The sequence below is a fragment of the Polyodon spathula genome, chromosome 6 (genome assembly GCF_017654505.1).
Source record: "Polyodon spathula isolate WHYD16114869_AA chromosome 6, ASM1765450v1, whole genome shotgun sequence".
Lineage (NCBI taxonomy): Eukaryota > Metazoa > Chordata > Actinopteri > Acipenseriformes > Polyodontidae > Polyodon > Polyodon spathula.
Genome location: NC_054539.1, coordinates 29,145,419 through 29,160,556, shown reverse-complemented (window position 1 = coordinate 29,160,556; position 15,138 = coordinate 29,145,419). Strand labels below are relative to the sequence as shown.

Here is a 15,138-nt window from a genome sequence, read left to right as displayed (position 1 = left end):
CAAATTGACTGAAAGGTATTACCAAAATAATGACAAAAAGGTGGGACTACATGTAAACCAAGCCATTGGTGGAGTTTCCATGCATGTTTTTTTTTAGCTTGAGATATTTGCTCAAGAAAAATGTCTTGTGTAAAATGCTTTTTTGGGTTTCCTTTCACTTAATTTATTTTACTCGAGTAAACCGGACTTTTCACCTGATATCATGCAAATGAATGGGAAAGGTGGGGGGTTGATATGTAAATTAGCTATGCGTAAAGTACTTGTGCTGTTTTTGAAGATTACTAGTGAAATTTTGTGAAAATGTGGTTTCCATGCACAGAGAACTGGTACCCGAGTGAATCTAAGCTGCTGTAATAAAGCAAAATGTCTCGAGCTAAAAAAAATAACACATGCAAACTCCATCATTGTCAGTGAGGCCAACCCAGTAATTTAGAATGAACATATAAATTGCTATGACCTGTAGAGGCCCAGAGACAAACTGCAATTAAAAAAAAAAAATACTTTTATTATAAATAAACACAAAATAAAAGGGCACAAAGACCAAAACAAAGATATTCAAACACATATAACAAAGCAAAACTTACAAAATAAAGATTTCCAGGCTGGGTGATGCCTTCACTGGACCAGACGATTCACAAAACAGCAAACCAAAAAAATTAGCAAGCACAACCATCCACTTGCATCCACTTGCATCCACTTGCATCCACTTGCATCCACTTGCATCCACTTGCTTCCTCAGCTCAATCCTCTCCCTAACAGGATGCTGAGGCCTCCTTTTATGTCAGGTGGCTGGGTGCTGATTGATCGTTAATTACTCCAATCAACCCCAGCCACCTGAACACAATAAACCCAGGCAGGTAGGGGAATTTAACCCCATCCCTGCCAATCTATATAGGGCAGAGCTCTGCTCTGCCACACGCTAATAATAGATTATAGCGTTTAAGTGGTACAAAATATAAGTTTGGCATTTTTTTCACTGAAGCATTTACATCATCTGCTTCTAGTATAATTATACAGTGGTAATGTTAAGTCATACAGTCCCTTTTTAAAATATAAATTGATGCATATTAGTTAAATATTTGTATGAAAACATTCATATTTGAATCATACCCTTCAAAGCTGTATTTATGGTACCTTGTTAGAGTAATAACCTGGAGATTCCTATAGCAGTCTGTTTATTATACAATAACTGGGCACTGCTCTGCCATTGTTTTCTGTGGAGGTCAGCTGTTCTATTACTACTCAATAATGAAACGGCAAATAAAGCAAGGCTGGAATGATACTAATTTATGACACCGGTTTTAAAACCACTGTTTATGGATGAGCCCTGCTCTCAAACAGTTAACTCTTTCAGTGGACTACAATGATTATTTCAGACAAAGAAACATAGAAGTTGTAGTATAATATTGGGTTATAGGACAGCAAAGCTCTGTGTACAAGGTGTGTTTACGCTGTACAAGTGTCAACATAACCCATACATAGATGCTTGCAGTCCTTGAACTCTTGACCTGATGTATTTGTTAATATGAAAGTTAAAGATTTCAGCTAAACATTATGGAAGATACAAGGACAAATTGCCTTAGGAAGGAGTTAAATTATTACTCAATTAGAGAACCTAAAATTGGTAATGCCATCCATTCTGCTGAATAAGAAGAGGTCAGGTCAGGAAGGGGCCTGTAGCTAGAAACTGATTTATACCCAGCCAAACATAACTTGAATTAAAATAATGACCATAATAGAAAACCTGTCTCCTAATGAAGATGGCCAATATGTTCATAATTGTACAAGTACATATTCTCTCCTTGAGCTAGTCTTGTTTTTAAATATTCATGTGTGCAGGCTTTACATCAAAGGTAGGCCACATGTTTCTAACAATTATACTCGTATAAGCAGTACAGTAGGTCCAGTTGATACAGTCGGACACTAATCAGCTCTACTTCAAGGATGCATGGAATAGTGGTCCTTGATTTCATGGTAAGATGCTCACTAGAATAACTACATTACAGTTAACTTCTACCTGTTGTATGGCCTCCCAACAGCAAACTGCTCCTTACGTACAACAAAGTTAATGATTACTTACATGAAATGAAATGAACGACATAGCAGAAATACATATATTTAAAATACACAACTAACTAATAAAATAATATAACAACACAGAAACACTTTTCATCCCGATGTTCTTGCACGATTGACGCACACACTGCCGCTCACACCTGCAGGGAAAATGAATCCATAGTAATCATTAATCAGAGGCAGCAGAAACAGGTGTGTGGTGGACACAGGTGAAAACAAGAGAGTCCAGTGAAGTGCTGTGACACACAGAGAACACTTGCAATGATGTTGTTATTGTTTAAATGAGAATTGAATTAAAATAAAAATAGCTTCAGTATTTTTTTTTATAACGTTGCTTATAAGACAAATTCGTTCTAAAGCTATTAAATAATTTTGTCGAATGGCAATAATTTCAAAATTAAATAAATGGTGTCACTGAAAAAAAAATACTGAATGAAGAGGTCTCTAAACCCCTCGTACTGTATGTTTATTTATTTTTTCTATTTGGACAAAGAAGCTTGCCAGGACTACTTCCAGCAGATTGCTGGGTATGGCCTTTAGTTATAGTAGAAAAATTCTTCACTGCTGGTCTTGTGAACATAAGATACAGCTTTTGAACTTGTTTCCATGCAAACAAACCTTTGTTTTTGGTCAATTTGTGCAGCTTTTGACTACGTACTTCCTATAGCATGAGGAGTGTGCATGATATGGAGTTTCTAAACTGCATAGAAACCCTGCCATTGTCTTATCTTCAATCTGCTGTTTTCTGCAACAGTGAACTATGTTAAACTGTATCTTCCTTCATTAGGTTATATGTGTGTTGTTCTGGTTTATACATAATTTCATCATTACTTGCCAATCCCTAATACATTTCTATGACTAACTTATTTTTCGGGTGTTTCATATTGGAATCTATCAAGTTGAGAACCGTCAAAAATGGTGCAACTAGAAATGAACGGAGAACCGGGTTGTGAAAGAGAACATATAAAGATGAGATGAAATTGATTCTTGTTGTTGTTAATTTTATTAATCTAAGGTTTCACTTCTAATACTTAATTACTGTATATAAAAATGCAGAAAGTACAGTAAGTCTGTGATCTACAGTGGGATTCAATTGTGTAAAAAACAGTACAGCTTTATGTACCTAATTCAAGAAAAAAAAAGTTTGCCAATATTAAAGAAGATAAAAGCAATAAACATTTTTTATTGTATCAGGCAAAAAAAAAAAAACTATTTTACAAGAGTGACTTGGTGGTTAATAATTAAACACAGTTTAAATAAGGCTTGGCAAAACTCAAACTTATTTTAACAAAAATGATTTAGTTATTTTCGATGGCATTCCTAAACAGCTATGAATTGGCCATGTTTATTTATAGTGCAAGTTTTAAGGATCTATTATACTTCAGTGAAGGCAAGAGGTGACAATCAGTGCATTTTTTACATGGTTAAATATCAATTATAAGATACTGTATAAAAATATGGAAATTCATTTTTATGGTAAACATTTTTAGAAATCTATTGTGCCACTGTACTGTTTCTTTCTGAAAATGTAACAACTAAAAGTTATAATTTTTTTATATTATTATTATTAGTAGTAATAGTATTAGTGTTAGTGTTATTACCATCCCACATTGCTTTTTCCTATCATATTTATCCACTAAGTTGATATATTATTTAATCCAAGCACTGAAGACAGAATAGCTTTTAGCCACTTCATTTCAGCTTGTCAATGCATACTGTGCTTGCTGGTATAATAAAATATTAGGCTACTGCAATGTTATTGCAAACCACCTCTGTTTTCAAGGTCAGTCTTTTTTAGCATCATGCAGCTCTCTTAATGTACCTGGTTTACCCATCCATTGCTAACCTATTAACTAAATGTTAACCTACAGTGAGGTATGAGCCAGGTTGGAAATGTCTCATATGGGAAGATGTGTGCATTTAAATTTTGCCAATAACAAAGAACTCTTAATAAATGAATATTCATCATTAAAATACACAATTCTTAGTTAAATGAGGTTTTTTGTAGAATGTATAATATATTTCTTATTTTTGATTTCCTTTCTCAATTTAGTTTAGAACCTTGTAATTTTTTTTCTTTTTTTTTTTTTTTTTACACAGGTAATTCAAACAAACAAACAAACAAAAAACGTCACTTAGTTCAAGACATTTGCAATTCTCAAAAATAAGCACTAAACCTTATTGATTTCTGGATAACCTTACCTGACCACCTGTCCCCCATTAATCTTTTTATTTGTGCAGGTATTTTCTTTCATTCTGTTTCCTGTTTATGGAGTTGCAACAGTATTTAATACCAGAAAGGTATAATCATTCAACGTAAAATAAGACTTTTTGGACACATTTCTTAAAAACTATAATGTTTGCTCTGTGGATCAAATGATTCCAGTGAAAATTTAATCATTAACTACTGTAGATTTATAATAGCAAGACGTTTTTAGAGTGTATGCAATTATTGTGATAGTGTCTGCAAATACATAGTTGGATTGATGGAATATGGTTTTTGAGTACTTACACCATCTAAAAGGTAGTTGGGTGGGCATGCTATTACAACTTGATAAGAAATATCGGGCAAACACGTTTTAAAGAGTTCTGGTTCTGTCAGATAAGATATGCAAGAAACAAAGTCATCAAACACGAAATAAAACATTTCAATGAAAAACCACATGTAGGAACTTTTTAAAACTTAATAAATCAAGAATGTGTCACAAACAGCAGTTTTCACTTGCAGTCTAGCAGGTGAAATAATGTGAGCCTTTTGTTATTAGTTTATGGGGCATGAGATTAGATATGAATATGACACAGAGAAACAGCCTGCTGAACATTAATCAAAAGGAAACTTCTGAGAACATCAAAGATTGCAGATGCGGTGGATCATCCTTTAAGGAAAAAACGAGATGCTTTCAATGCAGTCGAAATGGAAGTGTAACAGATTTTGAATATGTCCCTAATTGACATGCAGGGCTTTACAGAAATTGGACACAATGTGACTCTGACAGATAGATGGCCTTATTGTGGCAGTGTGTCCCGCTTTAATACTGTTGATTGCCATAGATTACTGTAGGAGTTTATTTTAATTCAGGTTACTTTGTTAAACAAAATAGTGCTAATGAAAACACGAGCTTTCTTTAGCCGGAGATTAAACTTTTGAGTGACGTCCATTATTCTTCAAAAAACGCTTCTGGTCATCATTCATCATGAAAGCAATTCTAAAAGAGAACAAACCATGTCACACTTTCCTTTCATAAAACCGACTTTTAGAAAACAGAAGGACAGAATTAACAGAAGACAAAATGAAACATTTAAAATCTGTTTCCAAAGTAAGCACTACGTGTATTTTAAAACAAAATAAACAAGCTAATTCCAGACAGAACTCACTTTAATACACAAATTATAATATACAACCACTGGCGTTGGTTTCAGTTGGGCTATCTGCTTGAATTAATTCTCGTTACCGGGTCGACCTAGAACTGCATTAAATATGTATGTATCTATGTATGTACGTATGTATGTATGTATGTATTGTCATTAGTAGTAGTAGTAGTCGTAGTTGTCGTAGTAGTAATCATTTACAGACAAATGCATGACTTTGTCTTTCTATATAGGATTTAAATGACTCTTTTTGTATGCAATCATAAGAAGTTATTAATATGCCTTTTTTTTTGTTTGTTTTTTTAAACACACATTTCTGAAAATTAAAAGAGGAATCTCGTTGTGTTAGTTTGTTATACCGTATCCAATTTATCACTTATATATTCCCTGCAGGTTTGTGATGCATAGAATGCATCTATATGAATTTTAAAATGCATTACAGCATTTACATATTCTTTGGCCAGAGCAATTTACCTGACAGTCACTATATGTCAATAACATCAACTCGCGTGACAGGTACCAGCCGGGACAAGTCAACACCTTTGTAACCCAAACAGCAGGTACCTGTCACAATATATTTCCAGTAACAAACACCTGTCAAAAGATATCTGTGACTCGGATAACAGGCACCTGTCAATAGCTTTGCATTTCAACAACATTCTACGCGTACTGTACAAAGTTATCAGGCAATCTTTCCCATATACAGTAGATTCTTAGTGAAACATTTAGAAACATGCCGTCAATCCCTGTACGAATACAGAACCACGAAATATGTTTTTTTGTTTGTTGTTGTTGTTGTTTTTAAACGTTACCTACTTGTATACAAATACACATAGTATCGGTTTTCTAACTGTGTATGTTGTATTTCACTTATAATAATTTAATAAGTAATTTGGAAACTGAAGTCTTAAATTTATCTTTAAAATATAATAAATACATAAATAAATAAATAAATAATACTGGCGTTCCCTATTATTCGCATTCATTTCTACATAAGTTCCGGCCAAGACAAAAACACACATTTTAAGCATATGCTATTTTACCAATATTAATTAATTACTGGTAGGCAAAAAGTCCGAGATTTCCCTTACAAAAAAAAAAAAAAAAAAAAAAGTTGTAAATAGTATACTTTTAGTAAGCTATTTTTATACTACTTGGTCCAAGTATACTTTTTTTTTTTTTTTTTTTTTTAAGTATACTTTTGCTTGAACATTCTTGTATATATTACATCAATAATAATAACAATAATAAAACCCACTTTGAATTACAAATGTGTCTTTCAGTTCTGCCGGGTTGCACTCTACACTGACTGGGTTAACGCTTCGGTCTATTAGACATTTCAAACATAAACCGCTGTCGTCCTCTGTTGATACCTTGAGGAGATCACACGGTTTCTGTCACTATATGCAGTTTAGAGTTCTCACCAGAAGAACGCTCTGGACGGTGCTAGGAAGGAGAATCTATGTATTGCTGTGTAAATTGCAGTGCTTGTTACCGTTAACCCAAGCAGATACCACACTTCTTTCTTGCTTCTGATGTCTATTTCCCAGTGCCCTCTGATACTGTGTTGATGTGTGTGTGTGTTTGTTTGTTTTTTTGTTTCTCTCAGTTGTAAAATTAAGATTACGATTCCTTTACACAAACATCGCAACTTTATTTCTGATGGTAAGGGAGGGTGTCTGATCCATGCAAAAGAAAGGGGGGCTCCTGCGCAAAATTACGCTTTCTCTTCTCATTTGTTAGCTGGTTCCATCAAAAAAGTTACCTATTTATAGGCTACATAACAACCTGGAGGAATCTAAACACCCTCCCGTGCTGTTTGAAGTTGCAAAGTGACCAAGTTCTGAAGCAATTGCTAAAATCAGAAGATCTTGCTTTCGAGCTTATAATATATATCTGAGGTGACATCTCCTAGCCATGTGAGTACTGGGGTAATTACATTTATGGATGGCAGTGCAACGCAAAGTCATATATTACTTATATTATTATATATTGAAATCATTTTAATTTGCATATAAATGTCAAATGAATTAGAACTGTATCGCGCCAGCTGAATTTTTTTTTTTTTTTTTTACCGTGTCAGGGCCATAATTAGATTTTATTTTCAAGTCTTGTAAAATGCACGTGGCGTTTGGATCAACTTTTTTTTGTGTGATTATGGTTCATTGTTAATCTGGTTTATTAGCGATGGTATTGATTTAGCAGCTCAGTAAATCTCGACTCAACAGCATATCGTCCGACGAGTGTATCTAAAGATAAGTAAATTACTGTAACTAAGACATATACTGTTCAGTACTGGTCTAAGATAATTCGTACAACCAAAAATACAAGCGAGCATTAAGCAAACCAATTCAATTATGCATGGAAACGCACAAGGGTAATGTTTTTAAATCTTTTAAGAAGGCACCGATTAATTAATCGCTGCAATTGTTTTGTTGAGTGTTAAATAGCAACATTTGCTGCTGCAAGATCCCAACATGACATGATATTATAGGATTTAAAGATTTAGACTAGGCTGGTGCTTTTGATTTATCTCGGAAGTATCTTTTAATCTGCTGATTACATTTGATTTAGTTTTCATAATTAAAATGAACCATCAGCAAAATAAAAAGGTGGTTAGATGACAACTGAAGCAATATGTGTACAAAGCGCCCACAAATACTGATATAAGTGATTAACTGAAAATATTGATCAAGAGATTAGATTAATTTCTAATATGTGTGTGTGTGTGTGTGTGTGTGTGTGTGTGTGCGTGCGTGCGTGCGCGCGTGCGTGTAAACATCAACATTGTCGTTTTTTAATTCACAGATATCACAGGCGATTTGTATAAAGAAAGTCTTTGGCTACATGGCTGTTAATGGATAACACTTATTAATCTATGACAGGAGACGATCTCATCTTCAGTTATAGGTGACAGAAAAGCAGGCTTATGACTGCATCGGAAAAACAAAACGCAAAGTACTGCACTGTTCAAATACTTTTCAGTAAGAAAGATACACTATAGCAGACCTGTCAACACTCCCGTATTAATCGGGAGTCTCCTGTATTTTTTTTACCCTTCTCCCGGACATCTCCCAGGACAGATTTTCTCTCGTGTTCTACTGTTAACCCCACATCTGTCGGCAAACCTTTAATGTCTACAAAATTCATGTCCGGTGTGTGATAACTGCAAATCCCCGCATGTACTAGCAGGGTTTAGGACCCAGGGGTGTCCTGTGGCAGGCATGCATTCAGTGCGCGAGGCAACACAACTTACTTAGCCGTCCGACCTCTCCGACACCCTACCCCGATTTTGTATTTTCAAAAGTTGACAGGTATGAGACTTGAGTTTACAAAAGCTCCCGCATTTTGAAAACTCAGTGTTAACAGGTATGCTATAGCTGAGCATCAGAAAAAAAGAGCAGCAGTAATGCTTATTTTTTCTTTAATTGCATTTCATATTCATTTGTAAAAACAACACTATACCACTATTGCATAAGCACTGAATCTTACAGAACACAACCTTATTAAGTGAAGTAGGCTATGTTTACAAATTACTATTTCACTGCTTTAACAGCGACAGGAAAAAATAACATAATTTAGGGGGTGCAATAATTTATAGCTAATCTATACTTTTATTATGACAAGTGACCTGGTAGGCATCATTTATTTGGGGGAAAATCGAATTGCATCTTACTCATTTTGAAGGCTAGGTGAAAATCAAAGTGAGTTTTTGCAAGTAATAGAAAATTCAAATATATATATATATATCAGCTACAGCTACAACAATGGAAGGCATGTTTCACAAAACATATTACACCAGAAATGCCTTTTTTTATTGTGATGTTAGAGAAGTTTGAAGACTTTTTCTGAAGTATGATTTTTAAAAAGTTTTTATAACTAAAAAGCAATGAACTGGGGTCAGCTGAGACAATAAATAGATGACAGTAGACTTCTTTGAAATGTAGTTGCCAGCATATAAAAGCTTTTAATTCTAAGGTCAATTAATACAAATCACAGGCTATAAATCCAGCTTTTATTGTTTGATCACATCAGCAATTAAAATGTATCTTTTTATCACTCTATCTATCTATCTATCTATCTATCTATGTATCTATCTATCTATCTATCGGGCTTGAAGGATATTTTCTAAACGTATTACACTGGCAGCACACCTACAGTACTACAGTTTAAAAAGTATTTTAAAACAATTTGAAAGCTATTATATAGAACAACTAATTTATTTGTTCTGCTAATATTTTTGTACCAGAGTGGAAAAAAAAAAAAAAAAACAAAAACAAAAACAAAAAACATGTACAAAACATATTTTGATTATAATAATAATAATAATCACAATCTTTTAATAACAGACTACCTCAGAATTGGAATGAATAGTTTGTGGGGGGTTGCCCTTTATACATGATTCATTTTGATGGTGTGTGTTGTTTGTCATTGAGACTAACACTCTATGTGTCAAAATATTAATTAATGATACATTTTTTCAACAAAACACATGCCTGGAAAAGTTGCTGAACACATGCTGAAATATATCAATTTGTCATATATAATTTGTATGATACAACACATGGCTGGGTTCGTTAAAATACTCAATTAAGTCAATATTTATATCTATATGAAGTTTGTACATCATAGTTTTATATAAGACTTAATTCAGTTGACCTTTTTCCTTGGAAAATATACTTTGGGTAACAGTGTTATTAACACATTGTTATTTATTTAAATATTTAATTTTAAAAGAAATGCCTTATTAAACCCATGTAAAAGTTACATAGTTTTTTTTTTCCTTGCTATTCCTTAGTCATGCATTATATATTGGTTTGTGTGTCTACTATATTGGTTTGTGTGCATAACATTAATTTGTGGGCCTACAATATCGGTTTGTGTACATACACTATTGGTTTGCGTGTGCACTGTATTGGTTTGTGTACATACAGTATTGGTTTGCGTGTGTACTATATAGGTTTGTGTACATACAGTACTGGTTTGCATGTGTACTATATCGGTTTGCAGCTATAGCGTTGGTTTGTATGTGTATTGTGTTGGTTTGCAAATGTATAGTATGGAAGGTCTTCCGGGTAAAAAACACATTATTTAGTACACATGTTCATTTGACTTTAGTACGTATTGTAATTCTAACTATTACGCATACTAATTTGACCAATCAGATCACTGAAGTGTAATAAATTATCCATTTAAAAGTAGCCTTACATCTGCCATTCCCGCCCAATGGCAGTATATGGACTTGGCATTGGGTAAAGTCTAATGAAAGATGGATAGACTCGGACCCTCCGAGACGACCATCAAACAGCGGCTTCATAGCCCCGCTTTACCAATATGTCATTTTAAACAAGTGTTGAAAGATCTGACATTAAATCTAATATTAGCTATAGTAACTCAATATTTTGACTGAAACAAATATAATTAATTGTAAAAAATAAAACAAAAACGATCTGTCTCAAGAAGTCGGCAGCACTCAGCAAATCTATATTTGTACCGTATAAGAAAATATAACGCAACCATGATTTCCTTATTCTTGATTTTTTTTAAAAGTGTATTTAATATTTAAAATTGAAAAAAAAAAACAAACAAAAAAAAAAAAAAACCCCGTTATCCCTAAAATGACTGGCTACTCTTATTATTACACTACAAAACTGTAATACGACCAGCCTCTAGGTAGGTACTACTGCAAAATGAACAGCCCAGTCGTAGAAAATGTGCATTTAATTTACATTTATTTAGAATGGGTTTTTTTTTTTTTTTTTTTTTTTATGTAGTCTGATTGGTCCAATATTTGAAAGCATATTAAATAGCGCGTTTTTGACCCGGATGACCTTCCATAGTATCCGACTGGTATGGATGAATGCAGTCTTACTTTCTGCATGTGACACGAAGTGGGCAGGGATTAGAGTCAAAGGAACAAGCTGGCAAAGCTGCTAGGGCATTCATCGTGGTGATTAAACAGCGTAAGGTTAGAATTGTATACATAAGGTATTTTGTTCTAAATAATATACATCCTACCTTATCCCTTATGTTAATTAGCGAATGGCCTCTTCCTCTTTGTAATATTTAAAGAGTGAAATGCATTTTAAATTTGGAAAATGCCATTTTGGAGTAGTCACGAAGTAAAGTTGAAATTATTTGATCTAATCTTTACTGACAACATTCAATCTCATGTTAACCTCCAGCATTACTATTTTCTTTGCAGAACACAAAACGACGTTTTATAACCGCTGGAAATAGCAATTATACAGCTCCAGATTCTATATTACGGAGAATATGCAGAATATAAATACACCCACCCCTTGTTATATCGCCCCTCTCTATACTGCGGATTTGAATATATGGCGGTCCTGGAGTTGCTCCCCATTTTTACTGTCTAACTGAGTATCCCTTAGCTGCAATATACATAGGCACTTACAATTACTGTTCGTTTTATTTTGTTTTGCACATCATAAACAAAAACATAACCCCCCTTCAAATGATATGGTGGCGTTCAGCACTTGTTTCTAATATCGTACGTCATTTTGTTAATTAGATTTTTTGTAGTAAAATACTCTATTTATGAATGGACTACTACTACTATAATAATAATAATAATAATAATAATAATAATAATAATAATAATAATAATAATAATTAAACTACATCTATCTGCTACATCTAAAATACCCTCTTTTTAAGCATGTATGTTTAAAACTTACTTTTATTTCTAAGAAAAAAAAAAAAAATATATATATATATATATACACACACACACACACATATATATATATATATATATATATATATATATATATATATATATATATATATATATATATATATATGCCCCCCCCGTGATACTACGATTACTGCTATGGGGGGGGGCTCTCTGATGCTAAACAGTTTAGCACTATTTTCAAAATGATTTGCACCCCTGAGAAAGCAGAAAACAAATTGATAAATAATTATATTTTATTTCATATACATTTATAATCAGGACAAATACAGCACAATAATAATTCTCTGATACTGAAAATATATTTTATCTGGGTTTTAAAAATCCCCTGCACTCTGAATTCTGAATTCCGATTCCCTGTTGTCGATTGCTGGGCTCTGACTTCTGCACGTTGTGCATTTTGTATAAATCCTGCTCTTAAATTCTTCGAACTTCAGTCTGGGGATTCCACATATGTAGACCCTGCAGCAGATCCTGTTGGTTTAGTTAATTGAGCAACGCTGACTGATAGCTTGGGTTTCTGGTGCAATGCCTCATCCACAGCTTTGACGACAGCAGGGCTGCTAGAACAGACAAAATCAGGTCTCAGGAAATGTTTGTACGCTGCCTATTCTCCATGATATAGAATCTGGAGCACACAATATGAACTGCTGTTAGGCTGCAAATAATTGCTATTTCCAGCAGATATAATAAGTCGTTTTTTGTTCTGTAAAGAAAATATTAGTATTGGAGGTTATATGAGATTGAATACCATTACATGCAGTCAGTGTGCCAGAATGTTGTTAGTAAAGATTAATCAAATGCCATATTTATTAATTTATAAGTGGATTTACAATAATTCTTACTTTATTTTGTGTCTACCTCCAAAATGGCATTTTTCCAAATTTAAAATGCATTTCACTCTTACAATATTACAAAGAGGAAGAGGCCATTCACTAATTAACATCGACAGGATAAGGTAGGATGTATATTATTTAGGAAAAATACCTAATTTATATAATTCTGAATCTCTAATATTTTCATGAGCAACAGGCTTACCTGTATGCAGTTTAATGCCAGATTGTTTGTTCCTTTGACCTCTAGTCCACGCCCACTTAGGCTGCATTCACACTGGGTTCGTTGCAAATGGACTCGTATGATTCGTTCAGTTTTAAACAATGTATCACTGTGCTTGCTTTTCACACTTATCTGCGAGCAAATGGACCGAGTTCGACTGGATGCAAGCTAAAGCTTTTAATATAGTATGGTTTAGATTTTTACATATTGCTGTGGAAGAAAGCACTGAGGGAGACAGGACAATTAACAATTTTACTGGTTCCAACCAGGAAAAAAAAATGAAGGCTGAAAACTGAAACTCTCAATTCTCAATTGAAAATTTCAATTTTCCCATAATGTAGTTCCTCGAAACCTTTTTAGTTTGTTGCTCTACTTGTTTCCTCAGAATATTAACTAACCGCATAATGTTTACTTCCTAGTCAATTTACCTTGATAGTTTGTTTCCTTTGTGCAAAAGGACAGAGTCCAGCTGTTGTTCACATTGAGATTTAACAAGCAAACCAGACTTTTTAGTAATGTATTAAACCTACAAACCAATATATTGTACAACCAGTAGATTTTCAACACTAGCCAACTCTATGTATATGCAAACCAATGCATTTGACACATAAACCAATCATATATACAGATAAAAACCATTATAGTTTTTAGAACTAATGCACTACATTTGCTAAATGTATGAATTATGGCCTGTTTGGCCCCTCATATCTACTGTTACTTTGCAGAAATGTAATTCCAAAGAACGCATGTGAAACGATTGTTAATATGCGCACAAGGTAATCTATCAACTGTATTCACTACATGTGTAGCTTCCTGTTGGTTATGTTGTTTGTTTGGTCGAAGTAAAATGTTAAAACAAATATGCGAACAGATAACATTTAATACTTAGGGATTTTCTTTGTACTGTAGTAAAAAAAGTCTTAGTTACAATGACTTCCTGGTAAAAGATTGGTTTAGCTAGTATTAATCTCTGAAAATAAAGTATTTGTGTGTATGTGTGTGTGTGTGTGTGTGTGTGTGTGTGTGTGTGTGTGTGTGTGTGTGTGTTTATGTGATAACTGGGTTTGAAAGAATATTGCCTCCCAAGGGGATTGTGATGACATGACACTAATGTTTAATGTGTATGTCAATGCATTTACATACAAACATTATAGGTTAGGCCTATATGGCAAGCATATAATGGCCTTTTTATAATGGATTTATGTCTACTGTCCTCAAATACTTTACTTATTAGATCAGCTGGTAGCACATTACTATTGCTGTATTATTATTTTACTGACAAAACAATACAACTTCTAATAAATAGTTTATACACCTATAATACTACAGCTTTACCTGCTGCTCTTCAGGCTTTACTGTATTTGCATTTACATTTTTGCATATACAATTCAGCTTATATTTGCCTAATGTATTCACTGTCAGACAGAAAAAAATAAATTTCTGCAAAGTTCGTGCACAAAGTGCATTTTTGGTAGAGTGTTCAATGAAAAAGAGCAATAACATATTCATTAAAATGTTTTTTTTTTTTAAAGATGGCACTAGAACGCCAGGGAGTTTATAAGTAGATTACCACAGAGGTCTGACAAACAATTAGAAACACCTGGTGTAAATTATTGATTTATTTGTTATATAAATGGTTCCCTTGTCATGTAGTTTTGTCACTTTTAGTCACAATGGGCTTGGACAGCAGATCGGACAGGTTTTAATAGATGGTCTGTAGGAGGGTATGAGCTGGCAGATGCTACCGTTTCCAAATGACTGATGTTTCATGAGGAAAGGGGCGTTCACACCAGATGCGGCGCGGCATTAGCAATTGTTTTCAATGAAGGCGGTCACGTGCAGCGGCAGAGGAAAGGGGTGCCGCAGAGCTGCGCGCAGGAGATAATATTTTCAACTTTTGCCGCACCGTGCCGTGACGT

At 33.8% G+C, this 15,138-nt stretch overlaps 1 protein-coding gene across 1 annotated transcript in view; it reads left to right on the top strand.

The window, feature by feature from the left end:
- Nucleotides 1–7,251: 7,251 nt before the first annotated feature.
- The window catches only part of esrrga (estrogen-related receptor gamma a), a 241,352-nt gene continuing 233,465 nt past the window's right edge, over nucleotides 7,252–15,138 (top strand). The window contains exon 1 of the mRNA XM_041252714.1: nucleotides 7,252–7,364. Coding sequence (XP_041108648.1) covers nucleotides 7,363–7,364 — 2 coding nt within the window. The 5' untranslated portion in view covers nucleotides 7,252–7,362. The remainder of the gene's footprint in view (nucleotides 7,365–15,138) is intronic.